The following is a 22,627-nucleotide window of genomic DNA, read 5'->3' on the forward strand; positions in this document are numbered from 1 at the left end:
CTAACGAACAAAAAAGATACCAGATATGTAACTACCATAGATATAGATGGACATTGATTAAAGAAGTATATACTGCTATGATACTGTCGAAGGACTAATAATCATTGAACTATCAATTATAATACGTTCCTGACCGTTACCGTGATTCGAGCACTACCGACACATACAAGTTAGAAATGCAATAATGAAATATGATTATGGACATGAACAGAATTTTCCACAATATCCCAATCCCAATATAGTATAAAACAAAGTCGCTTCCCGCTGTCTGTCCCTATGTATGCTTAGATTTTTAAAACTACGCAACAGATTTTAATGCGGTTTTTTTAATAGATAGAGTGATTCAAGAGGAAGGTTTATATGTGTAATACATGCATAATATAGTAGAGAAACACTGATAATTTAAGAGGTTTCTAATGTGATGTCGTAAATAAACACATTATTTTGCGCTTACATTGCAAACGCTGGCTAAACCCTACGAGATAGATCAAAATAATGTACCACAGTATTGTACATCTTAAAAAGGTCTACAAAAAAGTCCGCGATGGTATATGTCTATCTCTTAGGGATAACCCACAATAACCATTTTTTATCCTTTACTTTTTATAAGAAATAATGGCTTACTTACGAATTGATTTTAAGCAATACCGCATTAATCCTTATCCAATCAAGTACTTTTAAATATATTGTGCATTTAATATAGATCAATAAGGCTCTTTGCAGCATGTAATTTAAATAAATACCTATTTTCGAAGATATTACAGATTACGGGGCCCGGTTTGTATTATTTAATGACAAAAAAGCTGTACATGTTGTATATAAAGACATTCAGTAGAATATTAAGTATCAGCAATGCACCCTTGCGAAGCTGGGGGGTCGCTAGTTAATAATAAAATTTAAATTCTAAACCTAACCAGACATAACATAACTGTCAATTGTTCAGCTGTGTGAATTAAGTCAATATATATATATATATTAAACATTTTACCGGTCATATAATCGTTGTCGATTTATTAATTATTGTTGGTAATTTTTTTTTTATTTATTAACCATTTCAATATTGAATATGAAGTTAACAAATAAAAACTATTTCACTGAAGTGAAATTTCTTTGGGCTCGATGAGAGTAAAATCTCAAGGCCATGAAACGACACGTTTTACAACGTTTTGTCTCGCGAAGCAGTTTTTGAATAAATTGACATTAAACCATTTGCGGCCGAAATAATTTTCCTTTTTTTTTTAACCTAACTAATGGACGCACGATTATTCTACATACATATTTAGAACCCGCAAATGACGTACTATTTATGGATAAGGTTTGAATCAACAGATTATGTATATCGGGTGCCGGATTCACATGACTCACCACTCAACATTATTTTATTCATCACCTTTCAGTTTATCCTATGAGTTTGTCTATACTCCTCATCCTCAGTGTCTATGTGTTGGTGTAGTGAAAAAGTTCACAAAACAAAAATTTAGAAAAGTGTAAATAAAAATAGTCTGTTGGCTGTATATTTTTTAACATTGTAAATAGTTTGAACCTTGAAGCAGTTGGCGTTTGAAGGAAGTTAATTTTCAAATTTTTCACTTTCAGAGAGAGTTAAAATCGACAAATCGTTAGTGGTGTAATAATCACTTCGTATTCGCATGTTAAAGGTAAAATATCTGTAATATATAAGTAATATTTCAGTTTCATTCAATTATAATACATGTATTGTGCAGATTTTAATAATGTTAAAAGGAAAACAAAAATCTTCGGTAATATTTTTCCGTTCGAAGTGGGCATGTTATTCTAGCTACAAAAAGGAAATTTTACCAAGGCACATTAAAAAAATTTATTTACCCGATCCTACAAAAACAAAGAAACTTAATAATCAAATGGCCAGTGATAATGGACATGATATTCAAGATCAATCAATGAAAACAAATGAATTTAATATACAGATGTTGTCTCGCTCTATTTACAAACAAATTTTTAAGAATAACAACAAATATTTAGCAGATAGATCTGTAATTGATCATTGTTTAAATACACTAAGGGCTCACGGATTGTTGCAAAATTTTAATTGTAACAACCTGGCAGATGTTGATTTTAAATTACCTCCTTTGAAAGGAAAAGATTTAATTGAACATTTTTACTTAATTGGAGAAGAACAGGCAAAGCCATATAAAGTTCTTTTGGATCAGCTTTTGATTTCAATTCCTCCAATGCCAAGAAAATGGCTTATGAAGCCTGGATGGATAAGATACTACAAAGATAGTAAGCCTGAATGTGTACCATATCCTTTAGAAAATGTATTTGTTTTTGATGTTGAAGTATGTGTTAAAGCTGGAAAATTACCTACATTGGCAACTGCTGTAAGTGACAAGGCATGGTATGCATGGGTAAATGAAGTATTAACTGAGAATGTTGAGAAACCAATTAAAAGTACTCAGCTTTCTTTGAGTGATCTTATTCCAATGGAAACTGATGTGTGGCTGAGTAACCATAAAAAACAAGCCAGAATAATTATAGGTCATAATGTTTCATATGATCGTGCAAGAATTAAAGAACAGTATTACTTAAAACAAACAGATATGAGATTTTTGGATACAATGTCTTTACATATTTCGGTTAGTGGATTAACTAGTTCTCAAAGAGCCATTCTTAAATCTGAGAAATTAAAATTAGAAGATAGTGAATGGAAAAATTACACTTCTTTAAATAGTTTAAGGGAAGTTCATAAACTGTACTGTGGGACATCAGTTGAAAAAGAAACAAGAGATTTATTTGTTAGTGGATCTCTGTATGACATCCAAAAACAATTCGATAAAGTAATTACGTACTGTGCCAAGGATGTTTTGGCAACATATAATGTGTTTAAAGTTCTGTACCCAATGTTTTTAGAGAGGTTTCCTCATCCTGTTACATTTGCAGGAATGATTGAATTAAGTACTGCTTATTTACCTGTTAATGATACATGGGAAAGGTACATTGCTGACTCTGAACAAACCTACGAAGACTTGCACATTGAAAATAATATGTTGCTGGCTAAAAGAGCAGATGAAGCATGTCAGTTGTTTCATATGGAACAGTACAAGAATGATCTTTGGATGTGGGATCAGGATTGGTCAGTTAAGGAGTTAACATTGAAAAAAACACGAAATCTGAAGGTTGACAGACAGGTTGACAGGTTGAAAGATAATACATTTGTTAGTATGGATTTAAAAGATGCAAAAGATGTAGAAGAGAATGAGGACGAGGAATTGACATGTTTAAAGACAAAATTTGCTTATTTAGAGAAAAAGGTTGAATTATTGCCAGCTGTAAAATCCGTACTTCCTGGTTATCCAAAGTGGTATAGAAAACTGTGCACTAAACCAGATTTGTCTGCTACTTGGACTCCAGGCCCCCAGTTAATTAGTACCTCAATGCAAATTACACCAAAATTGTTGTGTTTAACGTGGGAAGGTTATCCATTACATTTTATAAAAGAATTGGGTTGGGGTTTTTTAGTACCTTTCTCTTATGAAATGAATCCAGTTGGAAAAATTCCTTTGGAAAAACTTGTTAATAAATGCCCCCTTTCTTTAAAGAACAATAAGGCGAAACATATTTCAATTGATATATGCCAAGAAGTTGATAGAAAAATATCATGTAATTATTACAAATCCTTAAAACAAAATAAAATATGTAATACATATAGTGGCTCTGGTATACAATGCAACATGGTTCTTGATGATTGTTGTTGGTTTATAAAATTGCCCCATAAGGATGGATCATCGCATAGAGTTGGAAATCCTCTAGCTAAAGATTTTCTGAGTAAATTTTATGAGAATGTTTTATCTGGAGATACAGAAGTAGCACAAAAGGTTGTTTCTATTTCAAATCAATTGTCTTATTGGAAAAACAATAAAGCAAGAATTATAGAACAAATGGTAGTATGGCTAGAACGAAAATTTTTACCCCCACAACTGAAAAATGATGAAAAGAAGTATGGTGCGATAATACCGCAAATAGTTGTTTGTGGAACTTTAACTCGAAGAGCTGTTGAACCTACTTGGATGACAGCTTCTAATGTTTATCTAGACAGAATTGGTTCGGAATTGCGCTCAATGGTGCAGGCTCCAAAGGGTTATAAAATAGTAGGCGCAGATGTTGATTCTCAAGAACTCTGGATTGCTTCCATATTAGGAGATGCACATTGTGCAAAACTCCATGGTGCTACACCTTTCGGTTATATGACAATTAGTGGTAATAAGGCCGATGGAACTGATATGCATAGCGTAACCGCTAAAGCTTCTGGAATTTCTCGGGATCAAGCAAAAATTATTAATTACGCTAGAATTTATGGAGCTGGTCAAAATTTTGCAGAACAACTCATAAAACAGTTTAATCCAACTATGTCAAAACTTGATGCACGAAGCAAAGCAATTAAAATGTTTAATTTAACTAAAGGAAAAAGGGTTTATAGATTAAAAAAAGAGCATTTATTAGAATTACCAGATAAATTGTACGGGCGTTGGGAAGCCCAAGAGTTGGCAAAAATTCATAATAGAACTTTAGATGAAATGTTCTACAAACCTAAGTGGGTAGGAGGCACAGAATCTGCCATGTTTAACCGTTTAGAGGAGATTGCAAATGACCCTCAACCTACTACCCCATTTCTTAACTGTAGATTGAGTCGTGCTCTTGAACCGAAATTATGTGTTGGTGATCAATTTTTACCAACTAGAATTAACTGGATTGTTCAAAGTGGCGCAGTTGACTTTTTACATTTGATGTTAGTTTGCATGCGTTGGCTTATGAACGATAAAGCACGATTTTGTTTGAGTTTTCATGATGAAGTGAGGTACTTGGTAAAAGAAAATTACCAATACAAAGCAGCTTTAGCTATGCATGTTACAAATCTTTTAACCAGAGCGTTTTGTTCATTGAAATTAGGCATAGATGATTTACCCCAATCAGTTGCCTTTTTCTCCTCTGTTGAGGTGGATTCAGTATTAAGAAAAGATTCAAAACAAGATTGTAGAACGCCATCAAATCCCCATGGACTTCAGAAAGGTTATGGAATTCCATTTGGAGAATCACTAGATATATATGAAGCCATAAAAAAGGCTAACGGACATTCAGAATGGTGGAAAGATATGAAAAGGTGATGTGCCATAGCATAATTAGGCAAAATTCGAATATTATAAAATATTTACGTTTGTATTATCAGTTTAATTTTCAGTCTATTTTTGTAAGAAGTAGTTTTGTTTTTACTGTATAAATCAATAAAATTAAATGACGTTTTGTAGTACTGAACCAAATAAACCCAAAATTTCATATAAAAACGTTTAAAAGCTTTAGACACTCAAGGTGTCATTCCCAGTTAAGGCCAGCTCCAGCCTTTTAAGCTTATGTAAAATTTTGGGTTTTATTATCATACATGCATACGTATATACATACATATGTACTAACATACTTGATGCTTTTTTATAATAATTTAATTATCATTCATTAATTGTGACTATTCTTGAATTGTCGGTTCGAGCACCTAGACTTTAATCTTCGTTTTTGCTCTTTGGAATTCCATTGTTTACATTCAATTAATTATTAGTTCATTAAAGAGATCGCTATTTTAATTTAATTACTTAAAAAAATAAAGTAGTATGACTATGTTTTCTAAGTGTACGCCATCGTGAATCATTAGAGGGAGTTTATTAACATTTATTGGACCTAGATCGCACCTTTGTGGAGTTATTTCACGATTCTTGAAAAATTTGACGTTTGCAGTGTTTGACGCCGCACACAGGCGGATTTTCTTAAATTTTTGGTCAAAACTTAGATTGAAACGAAAGTCTGAAAAGCTTAAAGAATCGATAAAAAAACATTAATAAATTAAACTACAGCTTTATTTAACTCCAATTCAGAAGTTTGTTATATTTTTTATCTTTTATTTATTTTTACATATCTAAAAAAAACTTTAATTCTTTTTGATATTCATTTATTTTAAAATCTTTCATGTAATGTTTCTTCGAAGTATATCAAACATTCAAATAGATGGATCCACGTGTGTTGAGATATCCCAAAATTGAAAAAGTAGTAATTATTAGAAGGTCTTCCACCAACTCGTTTTGAAGCATATCTTTTCACAACAAGACAGATACCATTTCTAAGCCAATTAGATTCTATTGTATTAAAATAGACATTGCTTCTTCCAGCAGAAGCCCGCTTCTGGTAATATTCGAATATAAACTTAGATAATAATTGTTTTGAACCATCTCTCAAATCATCCTTAACACCTAAACAGCTTTTTACTTTATATACAAGATTTTTAAATTTTTCATTATTGATGCCTTTTAGAAGGTCTTCCACCAACTCGTTTTGAAGCATATCTTTTCACAACAAGACAGATACCATTTCTAAGCCAATTAGATTCTATTCTATTAAAATAGACATTGCTTCTTCCAGCAGAAGCCCGCTTCTGGTAATATTCGAATATAAACTTAGATAATAATTGTTTTGGACCATCTCTCAAATCATCCTTAACACCTAAACAGCTTTTTACTTTATATANTAAATAACCTTAGTTTTAGTCAACAATTAATTGATATTTAGAATTCGATACTTTATAATAGTTGATAGCAATGAAAGCTTTGCAAGGAACCAATAAGTTTCAAAAAATTAAGTCACATGACCATCATGGCTGACTTCGTACATTAGAGTTTTGGCCGAGAATTTTTAAAAATCCACCTGTGTGCACCGTTTTAAATATCTCAGAATCGAAAGAACTTAGAGGGTTGCGGTTTTCACATTCATTTTCTTGAAGAAATTGCCTATCATCTAGAGGCACTGTAAATACATAGTATAATATTTACAATTTCAAATAGGTATAACTTTTATTTTTAAGTTTTTTAAGTGAATGCCATATTTTTTTTCACACAGTATAATACAAAATTAAATTTTCTTAGTTTTTGAGAAATTTACCATTTTTTTGAATTTTTCAGTATCTCGTTATCACGTTAGCCGTTTTAAAAAGTTTGTCGAGTTTGTTTTGTTATTTCGAAGAAATGGCAGTTTATTAATTTATTATTGACTAAGGGTTACCTAATTAGCTGTGAAAATAATATTAGTATTTATAAATTAAACAAGTTACAGTAGTTTCAAAAGAAGAATTAGTAGATATGTTTTATAGTTTGGGTAATTCAGAAGAAAATCTATTACTTGCTTTGAGAATGTATGCGTATCACTTTACCATAGACATCCAAATTCAGTGGCATTTGCAACTTTAAAAGAGTGGTTTGAACGAACTGACTGTGTAAACTACAAGAACAAAAAGCGCATAAAATCAGTAACTCGCCATGAAAATCAAGTTTTGGTAACTGCTGCTGTTATACAAGATCCCTATGAAAATAAGTCGAAAATTACAAATAAAAAATAAATTAAACATTTAAATCAAGAATGTTTCGGAAAAATATATTTTATCCGTACCACGTTCAAATTGGTCCAGAAACTAGACCAAAATGACTTCAACAATCATTTGCAGTTTTGGGAATTGACGTTCCATAGACCTCAACAACGGAATATTTTTTTTGATAATGTACTATTTACGGACATATGCTCTTTTCACAAGAACGGTTTTGTTTCAAGACACAATTGCCATTATTATAACACCGAGAATCGCCATTGGTTGAGACCTGTGGATAATCAGCACTGGTGGTCTTTGAATGTATGGGGTGGCATTATTGGACCACATAGGGGGGTGTGGCGTTTACAATAAAAAAACCATGGGTCCCTGAATCAAAATACAACAAAAAAGTGTAACAACATTTTGCAATCCAATGACAATTAATTACGCAAATCGTCTTCGTAAATTTGAACCTATAATTCGTTTGAATGTGAGCCTGTATTTAATTGACTAGCCCTTGCTGTGGAGCTTGGTTCCTATACGTACATACGATCATCTCATAGTCCAGCTATTTGTATACTTACCAATAACAGACCGAATCCACTTCTTTTGTAAAAAGTCGAAGTTAAAAAAAAATTGTACTTGTCCACCGTTAGCTTTTGTCCCAGATACTGCGAATACCTTTAATTATACTAAAAGCGTTGGAAATACCCATTTGCCCTTTCAAACAAGCCGACATGCCGTGAGTGCATTTTCTTCGGCTGCACGGTTACTTAACGCCATATCTTAACTCCATGAAGGTAAAATATATTTTAATGCATTTAAATGAATGAAATTATTAATTTTCAATCCGCTTTAGTCATACAGTTTATAACTGAGTAATTTCAATGTCAATACGTTAATAAACAATGATTTTGATTTTGCAAATAGGTGCTCAAATTTTGTTTCGTTACGTACTTTTTATAACATTTTCTTTCACTTTCAACAAAACGTAAATGACACTTCAGTAACATTACTTTAAATAAACAGGAAACAAACACTCAAATAATAATTATCTAACGCAAACAAGGGACATCGACCTACTGACCGTGAATTTTTGTGCAATCGGTATTACTCATATCTATCATAATTTTTTTAACAATATTTTTGCTTCAAAGGTCAAAAGTGTTATAACATTTTGAATGCTACTAGAAACCTGTAGTTTAAATATTATTGATTATAAGCTCCACTCTTTATATAATTGGACCATATTTCTTTTCACGGGACTTTAGACGGAAATACATATCTGCATTCACTTCAAAATGATTTACGGAAATGTTAAAGAATTTGCCACTTATCTTAGACAACAGATGTGGTACCAGCATATTGGAGCACCCGCGAATTATGGGAGGAATACCATGGTCAGCGCGATCTCTAGGCCTAACAAAAGCAGATTTCTTTTTACAGATTTACATTAATTATTTAGTTAATAAGGAATCACCAACTACTCCTTATGACATGATGGAACGAGTTCGAAATGCGTTTTATACTGTCAGTGAAAATGTGCTAATGAATATGAATGAGTTCTCGTTGAATCGGATGCACTTTTGCTATCGTGAGACTGGTGGTCATTTAGAACATTTAATTTAATTTTATTAATGATTGTTTTACAGTTGTTTAATTTATAAATATTATTAATAATTTCATAGTTAATTTGGTAGTTTGACTTCAAAACTTTTGCATCTACTTCTACAGGCTTACTCAACAATTACTACCTAAACTGAAAATCAAAAAACAAAACAAACCCGCCAAACTTTTTAAAACAGCTAACGTGATAACGTGATAATATTGAAAATTTCAAAAAAGTTGCAAATTTCTCAAAAAGTAGTGGTCACAGGTATGTATATATCAGTCGAAATGAAATTTAATTTTGCATTATACTATGCAAGAAAAAATCAGACATTCCATCAAAAAAAATATATATACCTGTTTGAATTTATGAATATTGGCATCGATAAATAAAAAACTATTTATGATGTATGTGTCTATCTAATACCTGTAGATGATAGGTAATTTCTTCCATAAATGGAATGTGAAAACCGTAACCCTTCAAGACCTTTCGTTTCAGAAATACTTAAAATGACGCCAAATACTGCAAACGTCAAATTTTCTAAGAAACGTGAAATAACCCCAGAACGGAGCAACCCAGGCTCAATAAGAATAAAGGCTTTGTCGAAATTTAGATAAGCGAGGATGTTATCGGAAGTGATAATATTCTTACAGTTTTTAAAGTATTCTTAACATTCCTTATTGAAGTCAAAATTATTATTCTTTTTGCGAAGTCAAGTTAAAGGTTTAGTTAATTTTGCAAAATTTGACACAAATTTTCTATAAAAGCCGAGTAGGCCTAAAAAGTACTTTCGCTTTTTTTCGTTACCAGGTTGTGGAAAATTAGTTACCTATTTAAGTTTTAATGAATCGGGTTTAATACTATCTTCCGTCAATACATGTCCAAGGAAATGAACTTTCTTTCGCAGAAAGTAACATTTACTGGATTCTATTTTTAAATTAGAATGTCTTAATTTTTTCAAAACCTTAGCTAATCTTTCGTAATGTTTTTGTAATGTAATTTCTCAAGCCAAATGGCATGCGTAAAAGTTCGACATGGTCTGTTTCGGTATTAAATGCGTTTCTTTCAATATCGTGTTTTTTCATTTCGATCTGGTGAAAGCCAGATGCCAGATCTATTACAGTAAAATAAGTCGAACCTGGATAAGCGAAAACTGGATAAGTGAGAAAACTCTATAATCGACAAAAATAGTCAGGTCCCGTCATGAGTGACAGTATATGTACCTCTTTTAAAGAGAGTCATTTTTCACTTCTAGACCTCTGTAAGTGACAGTTTCTTACTCTAGACCTCTGTAACCGAGACTATTTACAATTACTAGACATCTGCAGCATACTTGTGCGCTTGTTCCTGCTGATGGTACTCATCCTCTACATTTGGTTTCAGTTGATAACAAACATTGGAGAAAGTACGTTTGACGTTGTTCCTTCAAAATATTGAAGCGGAAAATTAACTGATTTCTTTAAATAAATAAAATAAGTATCTATTTATAGCCAAATGTTTATATACTTATGTATTAACTATTTCTTGACGCTCTACCACCATGGTTATGTTCGATTTCTATTAACCTCTATAAATGAGAAAACTCTATGAGTGAGAATAATATTCTCGCTTATCCAGGTTCGACTGTATTTAGCTTTTCCGAGTAACTCAAAAGTTTCTTCTATGCTAGAAATAGGGAACTTATCTGCCTTTGTGACCTTATTACGATCCCTGTAGTCAACTACTATTCTCCACTAGTTTGTCCGAAGTTCCCTGCTTTTTCGGCATTTCACGGTAAAAATGATGGACGTATAATATTTTGTTATAACATTTCAAAGACTCGAAGGTTAACTTCATTTTTGAGGGAGTGTGTGCAACTATAATTTCGAGCGTGAATAGCCGGATGATCACCGGTGATGATCTTGTTTTATTTTGTTTGTAAAAGTTAATTTGTTATTATCGAGTAAAAATATGTCGTTAAAATCTAAGCGTAATTGTTCAATATGACGTTTCTCCTCAGGGTTTAAATGATTGTACTTTAAGAAAGATTTTATTTTCTTTAAGCTATTAAAATTATCGCCTTTTACCTCATTAGGACTACGTACTTCATTTACAACGATATTTTCTAATGGTTTTAGGTTTAAACTAAGATCCGGTAATTTGTATTTAACATTCGAATTATTTAAAACCGTCGTTACATTAACTAGAGCACCAGGTATTCTAACTTTACCGTCACCCATTTCTTTTGGCGGACATTTTTTGGTTTAAGACCATGTTTATTTTTAAAACGAAGTTTGTGAACAAGGATCTATCGTTTGGTCTGATACGGTTAAGATTTTATGAACCAGCAGTCGATTTATCTTTCCACTTGCCATCTGATCACTATTATTATAGTTTCGTAAACACTGTGAAGATATTTTCTTATCAGGAGTTAGAAAAACAGATTTAGAAAAGTCAGTACTACATGTGAATCTCATCGAAACATATCAAGAATAAAAAATTTTTTGTAAGTTCCTCAAGTAATTTTAATTGAATGCTTTTTACGGCTTTTAGGTTTTTCCCTTCGATAGCCGAGATATAACGTTTTCATTCTTTGACTTGATGTTTAGCGTACCAGTTTTCTACACTATACTACTAATACAATTTTTTTATTACAAGTTTTATTGCGGGTTTATCAGGGACTTGCGGATGAATTGAGGTGGTAGCTAGCGACTGTAAATAATTATTAGGGTTAGGGGGTCGAAAAATGCTCTGTTTTAACAGAAACTGAAATTATTAACAATACTTTTTTATCTTGGATTATTATTAAAAAATATTAATAAACACTGAATTGTAATAAATAAATTTAAAAAGGTATTATTTTAAGAGGTAATTAATCCATATTTATGTGGTATGTGGTGTATTTAATTTATTTTATTTAGTGTAAGTACTGTGAGTTTACGCTACTACTATTAGCTACTACAACCTGGTGCTTCGGACTTCCTGAGTATTAGACTACTGCGAAGCGAACTACTGACTGATTCCAATAGCTACCAGCAACTCAGTATTGATAGATACACCTTTTATTTTACACAATATAAACAAATTGTACTTTGCGTAGAAATGCGAAAATTTACCTGTGTATTGTTTATCGCTATTTCTTTTAAAGATCCTAAATATTTCTTTTTTGTTTTTATATTACTATACTGTAGTGATTAAAAGAAATTATATCGGCTTCTAATGGTCGTGGAACTTTCCTTTTTTTTAAATAAGTGCACTTTTTGTCGGTAATGGCTACTTTTTTTTTGTTTCAGACGCGTACGATATTGCATTTATTTGTAGTAAAAATCTTGTGTTTTCAATATTACTTATTTTATATTAAATTTCAACCGATCCGGATAATCGTTTTTCTTTTAGTTAAAGGGCAACTTTATTGGGAAAACACTATAGAGTAAGTTAGGCCCCTACATTCTTTGAAGAAAAAATTTCGGAAACCACTTATCCGATTAGGCTCAAATGTGGCAGTTATTTCGTATGCTGAACACTAATATGTTTTAGAGTCTTAATCCAGAACTTTATTATTAACTTTGTTATAAACAAACCTGTAAATTTTGACCCATCGGGACTCATTTAATTGGCATTCTTCATACTTTTTTTTTTATAGAACTCTTATGTTACACATTTTTTAATTGGGAAATGCAACTGTTATATAATAGGTTCATGTGATTGGTTAATTAATTAAAATTATTAATATATATTACGAGCTTTCATATTGGCCCTGGCAATTCATTTGAATCAACGTGGACTCGACTCCATCATCCTTAAAAAAATGCGTTTAATTTTAATAACTAAACCGAAAGTTTCACAGTTTACAAAAGTAAATTTTCATTAAATACCCAGATGCTTGTGACATGTAGAAGTATGCTAAGTTTCAAATCAGTATCTCATTTTGTTCCCTCCAGATCTTTAATTTTATCGGTTTAGATCAATCACCCTGTATAGGTATTTATTTATCAATAAATAAAATTCATTGTGTTTTATCAAATTCTACTATATATATTTTTTTTTAGTGATGTCAAAGGCAACAAAAAGGAAACATGTACAAATGGAGGTTCTTCAGGATGACTTTTCTTTGCCATCTAAAAATCAACAGATAGTAAGAGTCATTTCTAGTAAAGGAAACAACCTACATGAAGTTGAGTCTTCCGAGGGATCTGTTTTCCTAATAAGCATGCCATCTAAATTTCGTAAAAATATATGGGTTAGAAGAGGTAACTTTATTCTCGTGGAACCTATTGAAGAAGGCGATAAAGTTAAAGCTGAAATGGTCAGAGTGTTATCCAAAGAACATGTTAAATATTTTAAAAGGGAAGGTATTTGGCCACATGCATTTGATAGTGACTGTGTACGTGGCTTTAATAGTGAATGTGACATTTTTGAGGATAAAGAACAGAGTGAAAATAGTGAATTTAATTAACATCAGCAACTTCTTGTTGAAATAAGTTGTACATCAGGTTAAATAAAGAAATTTACATTTTCAAAATTACTGGTTTTAATAAACTTGCCAAGAAGACGAGAGGTAGAAGTACTTTACATGTCTTGCTTAAGGACGTTCCCAAAAAAAAATTTTCTAACGATCATTTTTAAAACTTAATTGTAAATACCTACCTGTATTCTGAACGCATATAAAAAATTTCGACCCATTTTGCGGTACTAAAATTGAAAATATTAGCATTTTAAATTTCTATTTGAACGCATGTTAATTTATACATTCATGTAGGTTTTAGTGCCTAACAATTTTAATTTTCTTACAATTTTTTTTAAATTTCGAGAATTAGCAGTTAATATTCACATAAATAATTTCCATACAAAATCGGTACAAGAAGCGGTATTAATTTTGTTGTAAACAATGTGTAAAGTAAATCTCAGACTCAAACTCTCCTGCATAAGCTGATCAGTAGTGTGCGACTTGGCTTCGCTGCAATAGCGCGGGACGTTTATGTTGGTTATCCTAAACTGTAGAACCTGCGTGTTTTTATTTATTGTTGTCTGATTTCATTTAACAATATTAAAATTACTATTAATATTCACTCGATTATTATTAATATTACAATTACTAATAATATTGATTATAATTCAGTTCATTATTATTTTGAATAAAAATGTTTAGTTGAAAAAACATGAGTTCTACTTTTTAATAAATTCATAGGCTTAAAAAATATAATAAAAAATAAAATACACTGTTTATATTAGAAAGAAATTAAATATTCATTGACTGATAATAATAAAAATGAACAGTTATATAAAATGATAAAGAATGTATTTATAATATATAAGTATAACTTTATGTTACCGAAACTAATAAATAAATTATTTGGCTTTTTTGTTTCTTAAAAATTGTATCACTTTAGTAATGATATCTTTTCACCTTCATCAGTTCGAGACGATACAAATATGAGACGTTGTCAAGTCGAATAAAGCGACGCAGTAAGTTAACTTTTTCGCTTATGTGCATGGGAGGCGGGGCAAAAGAGCGTAGTGCTAGCAATTAATTCTTACAGTACAAGTGGGTAACTTATATAGGGAAATCGTATTTGTAGGTTGAGAACCACTGGTCTTTGGGAACGTCCTTAATATATAGCGTGGCCGTATAGCATCACCAAGTTATGCTCGTTCTTACGCTGTACAGTGAATATATACTAGTTTTTTTTATTGGCCCATCTAGGTGAAGGGAAGGGGTATATCTCTGACCATTTGAAATGAATTGTATCTGGTCATCCGGCATATCAACTTGGTCTCCCGACATAAGTAAAAGGGTTTGCTAAATCCAAATAAGCATGCTTTTACTACTCATGCCAAACGTAAATTGTTCAGAGTTAATTAACGCTAATAATAACCTAAATAGGTTTTAGGTTAACGTTACTTTAGTTTTACTCGTCGCGTCGCGAACGTTCAATTTTTTATTGTTTTTTCATATAAAAGTATACAAAAATTGAGAATAATATAACCTAATTAATTCTAACAAGTATTATAAATGCAAATGTGAGTTTGTTGGTTTATTTGTTGATTTCACGCCTTAACTACTTAACCAATCATCATGAAATTTTGTACACACATTGCCAGGTGTACGAAAAAGAACATACGGAACCTTTTACTCTGAAAAAATACTGTTCCCAAGGGATACAAAATTAGTTTTATGTGGTCGTCAATGATCTTTGACACGTATTTAGAACATCAACACTAGCGAAGTAGAAAAGATGATAGGTATAACAATGTATGAAAAACTGTTGCAATAGTAAAATACAGGTATGGTTGCGCCTATACCAATAATTCACATAGCGACGAAGGCTACCAATATGCATGAGTGGCAGCGTCGTTGAGGCATTGCTTCAACTACATGGAGATGATATTATACTTGCGGCAGCGCTGCTGTGTGATTTTGCTCCGAAATGCTATACATAGCATACGCAGTAACAGCCGTCTCTACTTGCAAGCCACCCAGGATTTCCCAGCTAATGAGAGTTACAACTAATGCATTAGTTGCTGTGTTTCTTTCATTGTTCTATAATATTTTAATTTTAGCGGAAATATCGTGCAATAAGGATGCTTATAGTGTGTTTTAGTAATTTTAGGTCAGATTGTATGTTTTAGTTGTAAATTTTCTTGTTTATTTTTTAAGAAAATGTCTCGTCGTTGTTGTGTTCCCAGTTGCAATTCAAATTATAAATTATCTTTAAAAAGTATGTGTATATTTTTATTCCCAAAAACATGACGAAAAAAATGCATAAGTGCTATACCTCGCAAAGATTGGACTCCATGAAAATAATCTGCAGTGTACATACATCACTTTAACGTAAGTGACATTATAAAAACAGTAAAAAATGTATCCACTGCCGGTAATGTTTTGAATGTGCTTTTAACATATCATAGATTGCCAGTGAATGATGAAACAGAAATTTAAAAATTGTTGAAAATTCTCCCTTAAACGTAAGTCAGTTTATTCAAATATTAAATTCCGATTATTTAATGAATTGTGAATTATGTGACTCCTTAAACATTTACATTTTGTTATATTTGCAGGGTTTTGAAGGTGTTCGGCAATAACGATTCGCTATTGTAGTTAAATATCTTGCGGTTTATTCAGTGCTTGTTACAATCCCCACCATCTTATCTCTATCCCCCTATGCTACTAACCTAACCGAGCTAAACTCCCTACTTAACAGGTTGGTAACGTAACCAGCTAAAAGTCACCAATATAACACTTTCCCCCGCATAAAAAAATCTAAGGATGGCACTTGCGGAAAATCACAAACAAATTGAATACACTATAGCAAAGTACCAACCACAATAGAAAAATATCAAACACTTAACTTGAACAGACTAATATCAAAAATATAGATCAATAAAANACTACAATAGAAAAAAATATAGAACACATAACTTGAACAGACTAATATCAAAAATTCTGCTCTAAGTAATATCAAAAATATAGGTAAATCAAAAAAATCACAAACAAATTGAATACACTATAGCAAAGTACCAACTACAATAGAAAAAAATATAGAACACATAACTTGAACAGACTAATATCAAAAATATAGATCAATAAAAAAAACTAAGAGACAAGTTACAAACTATTTTGGAACAAAATCAGACAGATGCTTTGGCATCACGATACGTCTTCCAGCTCGGGAGACGTGGGGCGGCATAGAACTAGGGAACGTCGTCGTCGACCTGGTAGGCGTCGACATGGACGTCAGGCGTCTCGGAGGTGACGCAAGGCTCGTCGACGGACCCTCAGCTCGGGGCGTAGTGGTTCTCGATGAGGAGGGTATCACAGGTTGCGGCACCACTGGCGACTCGGCTGCCTCGGGAACTCGCGGGGTCGTCTCGAGCGGCGGGCCCGGCGGCGGCGAAGACGGACGCACCACCGAAGGCTCTTCAGGCGCGGGCAGCCCCGGGACGGGCACCACGGGGGCGTCAGGAATAGACGTCTCCGGAACAGGCGGCGCGAAAAGTCGCGCCACCGGGTCCCCTTCGAAGCTCGTAGCCGACGGAGAGCGAGGTGAAAGGTGAGTAGTCGACACATGCCGTACCTTTCCGTTGACGGCCACCTCGTAGCTGACGAGGGAAACGGGTGCCTCAACTGTTCCTCTCAACCACAGTATCCGGCGATGGACCACGGACCGGACCCACACCAAATCTCCGGGACGGAAAACGGATGTTGACCCCGGATTGTCTTGCTTGGTCTTCTCTCCCACACGGGCCATCCTCTTCTTTAGAATCTGATCCGGTTTGACCAGAGACAGCTTCGTCCTAGGACGGCGCCCGAGGAAAAGCTCAGCTGGAGTGACCTTTGTGACGGAGTGCGATGTGTTTCGGTACGCGAACAACCAGGAATCTATTTTGTGTTGCAAAGAGCGCGCAGACGACGCGTTGTCAAGCAGTTGTTTTTCTAAGCAGGCCTTGACGGACTGGACGCTCCTCTCTATCTGGCCATTGCTGGCGGGGTGGAAAGACGGGGAATGCGTCAACGTAACTCCGTGGGCTTCGAGAAACGTTTTGAATTCGTTTGACGCAAACGGCGGCCCGTTGTCGGCCACAACCTCTTCGGGGAGTCCCCATCGGGCGAACCAAGTTCGTAGGGCTTCCACAGTTGTAGCGGCCGTTTTATTTGGAAGGATTTGCACTTCCGGCCACTTGGAATGGCCATCCTGGCCCAGCAGTAGCACGGCACCTCGGTAATCCGCGAAGTCGATATACACTCTCTGCCAACGGCGAGTTGGCCAGGACCAAGGGACCAGCTGTTCGTGCGGCTTTTCCACTTGGAGCGTGCGGCAGACGGCACAATCTCGCACCTTCTGTTCAATGTCGGCGTCTAGGTAAGGATACCACACGTAACCTCTCGCTAGCGCCGTCATCCGTGTGACCCCTGGGTGAGTTTCGTGCAGCAACTCGAGGACCCTGGATCGTAGGGTGGCTGGCATGACGACGCGGACTCCCCAGAGCACGCAGCCGTTTTCGACGGTCAGTTGCAAGTATCTTCTATGGTAAGGCTTCAAGTCTTCGTCGGTGACTCGATCAGGCCATCCCTCCTGCACGTACCCTCTAACTCGGCGCAACACCGGATCGGCTGCTGTCGCGGATGCCACCTCTTCTGCGGACACCAAGATGTTTTCTTCGGTCGACATGACCCAGTAGACCTCCGACTCGACCGGGGTGTCATCGGCGCAGGGGTGTCGGCTAAGGTAGTCGGCGTGCGGAATATCTTTGCTGCGATGTCGGACGATGGTGTAGCGATGCGCACCCAACATCAGCCCCCAACGGCGTAGTCGTTGTGCGGCGTAGGCGCGCAGTTTGCTCTTGTCGCCGAACAGTGCCACCAGCGCGGCGTTGTCCGTCACCAGCTCGAACTCCCTTCCTTCGAGGAAAGTGTTGAACTTTTTCAGTCCGAAAATCATCGCGGCGGCCTCTCTCTCGTGCACAGGATAATTCTTCTCGGCGTCTGTAAACGTCTTACTTGCAAAAGCGACTGGCTGCTCTCGTTCATCTTCCGTCACGTGACTGAGCACGCAACCGGCGCCTACCGGACTCGCATCCGTGGTTAACCGGAGTCTCTTATTTAGTGAATACGGCACTAAGATCTGACTTCCGATAGCCGATAGGGCCTTATCGTAGGCCTTCTGCTCCACGTCTTCCCACTTCCGGTCGGCGCTCTTGACTAGACGATGAAATGGGTACAGGATCTTTGCAAGGTGCGGGGCGTACTTAAAAAAAAAGTCACCATTCCGATCCACGATTTCAGCTCCACCTGGTTTTGCGGTAGGGGCATCTGCTTCAATTCTTCAATCCTCTGCGGATCAGGGCGGCTTCCGAAACGATTGAGTTGAAAACCCAGGTACTTCACTTCGGACACCAGGAGCTTGCACTTTTTTACATTTAACCTGATATTGTGTTTTTCCAGTCGGGCGAGGACTTCTTCAAGAGTTTTCAGGCAAGTTTCTCTCGTCGATCCCCAAAGCAAGATATCATCCAGGTAGATGAATATGTTCTGGATGTTGGCGAGAATGGTCGTAATAATTTCTTGAAATTCGCTTGGCCCCGATGCGATTCCAAACGGCATCCGGAGCCACTTGAAGCTCCCGAACGGCGTGTTTATTTTTGTCATCTCCTGGGACTCCGGGCTCAATGGCGCTTGTAGATACGCTTGGTCCATATCCAATAGACAAAAGATCTCCCCTTCGACGAGTGACAGCATGTCTATCGTCGGCGTCGAACGTCCAGCTAACAACATCTCGCGGTTTAAGGTTAACGCATAATCTCCACATATGCGTATCTCGTCATTAGCTTTTGGAACACCTACTATCGGCGTACCTCAAGGACCTGCGGTACACGGCACCAGAAAGTTGCATGATACCAGCTTCTCCAAAGCTTTCTGGGTCGCTGCTGCTCGAGCGATTGGTATCGGTCGCGGACCCAGGAACACCGGCACGGCCCCTTCCCTCAGGCGAAGGTGGACCACGAATCCCTTGATGAGTCCGGGCTTTTCACCGAAGACACTAGGATACTTCCTCTTAAACGTCTCGAGCAGCGCGGCGACTTCCGCTGTCGTAGACGATGTTACCGAACGCGATGTCGTCGCAGGCGTCGACGGCAGTCTCGCGGTTGTCACGGTCGACGCGGTAGCGGCCGTGGACGGCAAGGTTGAGGCGGCGCGCGCGGGTACGGCGTGGGCGACGCCGTCGAAACGGCAAGGACCTGGTACACGGACTGTGGCAAAAGACGGGCCCAGTCCAACTTGAAATGCTGTAACCACGGCAACCCGAAAAGCGACGGAAAGTCTCGATCAACTACCGATAGAGGCACTGTCGCAGTCTGCTCCCCAACCGACACCTTCGCGTCGAACTGGCCAAGCATCCTCATCGGCGCCCCCCAGGTCAAGGCTCTGGTAGGACGTAACGGTGCTTCTGCGAAATGCTGTAGATACGTTGAGCGGCCGATAACGGACGCTTTCGCCCCCGTATCGATTTCCATTTTCATCTGGACATTGTTGACTTTGACGTCGATCAGAAGTCTCTCCGGAAAAGCAGACGGCGACACTGCTAACACGGGCAACGGAGTCTCCACTAGGCTCAGATCTAGGTGGGACAGCTCCTCCGTGGTGTCCTCAACATTCATCACCTTCCGCTGTCGGCGTTTACGCGGGCAATCCCTGGAAAAATGACCCATGTCATTACAGTTAAAACACCGGGCGTTGACCTTCTGCCCGGCACCCCCAGAGCTCCCCGATGACGCGGTGCTCGGCGGCGTAGGTCTCCCGGAGTCTCTCGGCGTTCTACGGTTCTGGAAGCTTCCCTGTTGAGGCGGTTTCCACTTCCTTCTCCGCTGTGGATTATGTCGAACGTAATTGACATCTGCGGGCGTTGGATTTTCTGGTCTGAGATCCGACTCGTGTTTAGCAGCGTTCGCCACTAGGGTAGTGAAGTTCACGGCACCATCCCTCACTTTGTCTTTCACTCGCGAATCCCACAGTTTATTGATAAATTGCGATTGTAAAAAAGAATCGAGTATATCACCGAATTCGCAATATCGGGCTAGGCTTCGTAGACCTAGCGCAAACTCGCTCACAGTCTCATTTGGCTTTTGAACTCGGTTAAAGTACGTATCCCGCTCGTCGTTTTTATTGCGGGTAGGCCGATAATGAGTAACTAGAATGTTCTTCAAGTCCGTAAAAGATTTGGCAGTCGGCAAATCCGGTGCACACGCAATCACTAACACATGGTGTGCTGTAGGGCCTAGCAACCTGTTGAGCCACGCCCTTTTTTTGTTGTTGTATGTTGTTAGCGCAGCGGCATGCGTCGCTGCATCCGCTCCGGCCACTGGCTCTATTATGTCTTTGGTAAGAAGAAATTCCTCAAAACGGCAAAACCACGAACCGATATCTTCTTTCGCCGGGTCGAAATGTCCTATAGAGTCCGACATCGTTACACTGCTTGTCACTATTGCGCAACACTTGTCACACCCTGACACTGCACCCGGCAAACAGAAAAAAAAAAACGTCACAACACACGGAGTTCACAGTCGACCACACGCCTAACTGTCAATCCTCGTCGCCACTGTTATATTTGCAGGGTTTTGAAGGTGTTCGGCAATAACGATTCGCTATTGTAGTTAAATATCTTGCAGTTTATTCAGTGCTTGTTACAATCCCCACCATCTTATCTCTATCCCCCTATGCTACTAACCTAACCGAGCTAAACTTCCTACTTAACAGGTTGGTAACGTAACCAGCTAAAAGTCACCAATATAACACATTTCAGAATATGCAGTTCATTCTGCTCGTAAAAAGATAACTTGCAACAATTGTGTTTCGCTCACAATAAACAAGTCTCTTGTGTTGGAGATATTTATTTTTATTGCTTACAAAGGGGAGAACTTTCTGTTCCTACCGATAATGTTAGTATACGTTTTTTTCTCATTTATGCCATTCTTGAAAAAATAAGTAATAACGAAAATCTGCAGACACAATGTTTACGGGCTGAACACCAAAAACCAATTTTAGGAAAATTATTTTCAAAAATATGTAGCTGTGGAAAACAATATAAAGATATACTCTTTCAAATTTTATCTTCTTTTGCTAATGTTTTGCTTAATGATTACGTTAAAATTATAAATTATATAAAGCAAGAGTTCTGCTACTCCAATTCAAATAACTGTAAGACAGCAAAAATCCGTAAATTAGAAAAGTTCAAATTGTAATTAATTTTTTCTAATGGGACGGCAGGGCTATTGGCGAATTTTAGCCTACGACATATATTTACACACAGCAATTAAACTACAAACATAAATACATAAATTGTTAGTAATAATTATTATAGAATTATTTCTCAGTCTACTCCTCTACGACATCTGTGGTTAAGATACTAGCGAAAGCCAAAATGTCCGCTATGGCAGAGAAGAGAGACTAGTACGGAAGTCCAATCCTGGGTGAAAAATCCGGACTCGGATAACATGGAGAAACTTTTTTGCCAAGCGATAGTTGTCATTTCAAAAATCTTTAAAACGTATGCGTTATGTTTTTCTGACAAATAAAGTCGATTGCACATACGATAGATATTCTTGGTTTGTTCCCTCTGCGGAAAATTTTTTTTATGGTAATCATATCTATTGGAACGTGAAGAAGTGGTGATAAAGTACCATCACAGTTTCTTCTCAATTCGAAACGTTGTCTGGCCCTAACGTGTCAGAATCCAATTCACGTTTCATCTGCGTGAGTCGTTTGCTATTTTCCATGCAGTCCATTTTAGCAACATAGACTGAGTCATCTCTGCCAGCCCATGATGATGCAAGCAACATCACGTAACAACCTACCTTGCAACGTTTCAGATATTCATTTAAAAAAAAATTGGCTTAACTGTTTCATTAATTAATTACTACACATCAGAAAAATACAGCTTTATTTCGAACGCACGAATGCGGAATATTGGTTTGGTTCACAGAAACTTTGGGAAAGTTGTTGAAGTAACTGAATTACGATAATTTATTCAAAGGAATGTCTCATACATTAGGAAAAGGCGTAGTCACTTCCATGTATAAAGTGAGACGAAGTTAGTAGTTGTAAATCATTAGAATCAGATGACAGGGGATGATGAATGGGTGTGGAGTTAAGAATTGCTTCGACCAGA

The 22,627-nt window shown here is 36.4% G+C and overlaps 2 protein-coding genes across 5 annotated transcripts; one reads left to right on the forward strand and one right to left on the reverse strand.

Annotated features, from left to right (window-relative positions):
• Positions 1 to 1,267: 1,267 nt before the first annotated feature.
• LOC108737226 (probable RNA-binding protein EIF1AD) lies at positions 1,268 to 13,499 on the forward strand. Of its 4 annotated transcripts, XM_025973294.1 has the most exons (4): positions 1,268 to 1,528; positions 1,597 to 1,658; positions 1,725 to 5,137; positions 13,013 to 13,161. In XM_025973294.1, exons 2-4 carry the CDS (start codon positions 1,650 to 1,652, stop codon positions 13,065 to 13,067), a joined length of 3,477 nt encoding a protein of 1,158 aa, XP_025829079.1. In that variant the 5' UTR covers positions 1,268 to 1,528; positions 1,597 to 1,649; the 3' UTR covers positions 13,068 to 13,161. The 4 variants fall into 4 exon arrangements, with proteins under 4 accessions (XP_025829079.1, XP_018325458.1, XP_018325457.1 ...); XM_018469956.2 differs by lacking the exon at positions 1,725 to 5,137 and having other exon boundaries at positions 1,372 to 1,528; positions 13,013 to 13,495; XM_018469955.1 differs by lacking the exon at positions 1,725 to 5,137 and having other exon boundaries at positions 1,373 to 1,658; positions 13,013 to 13,494.
• A 3,077-nt stretch (positions 13,500 to 16,576) lies between these two features.
• LOC108737207 lies at positions 16,577 to 20,924 on the reverse strand. Its single transcript, XM_018469931.1, has 5 exons — positions 19,741 to 20,924; positions 19,567 to 19,700; positions 19,306 to 19,470; positions 18,754 to 19,226; positions 16,577 to 18,709 (listed from the first exon to the last, which is right to left on the reverse strand). Exons 1-5 carry the CDS (start codon positions 20,922 to 20,924, stop codon positions 16,577 to 16,579), a joined length of 4,089 nt encoding a protein of 1,362 aa, XP_018325433.1.
• Positions 20,925 to 22,627: the final 1,703 nt, after the last annotated feature.

The sequence above is a fragment of the Agrilus planipennis genome, unplaced genomic scaffold (assembly GCF_000699045.2).
Source record: "Agrilus planipennis isolate EAB-ADULT unplaced genomic scaffold, Apla_2.0 scaffold81, whole genome shotgun sequence".
NCBI lineage: Eukaryota > Metazoa > Arthropoda > Insecta > Coleoptera > Buprestidae > Agrilus > Agrilus planipennis.

Excerpts from the sequence above, each read along its gene's own strand:
- LOC108737226 (XM_025973294.1), top strand. Across the intron at positions 5,138-13,012 it reads TGGTGGAAAGATATGAAAAG|TGATGTCAAAGGCAACAAAA; the intron begins GTGATGTGCCAT and ends ATTTTTTTTTAG.
- LOC108737207 (XM_018469931.1), bottom strand. The coding sequence starts at position 20,924 with ATGTCGGACTCTATAGGACATTTCGACCCGGCGAAAGAAGATATCGGT. Across the intron at positions 19,701-19,740 it reads CCGTGGTTACAGCATTTCAA|GTCCTTGCCGTTTCGACGGC; the intron begins GTTGGACTGGGC and ends TCCGTGTACCAG. Across the intron at positions 19,471-19,566 it reads CTGCGACGACATCGCGTTCG|GGATTCGTGGTCCACCTTCG; the intron begins GTAACATCGTCT and ends GGACTCATCAAG.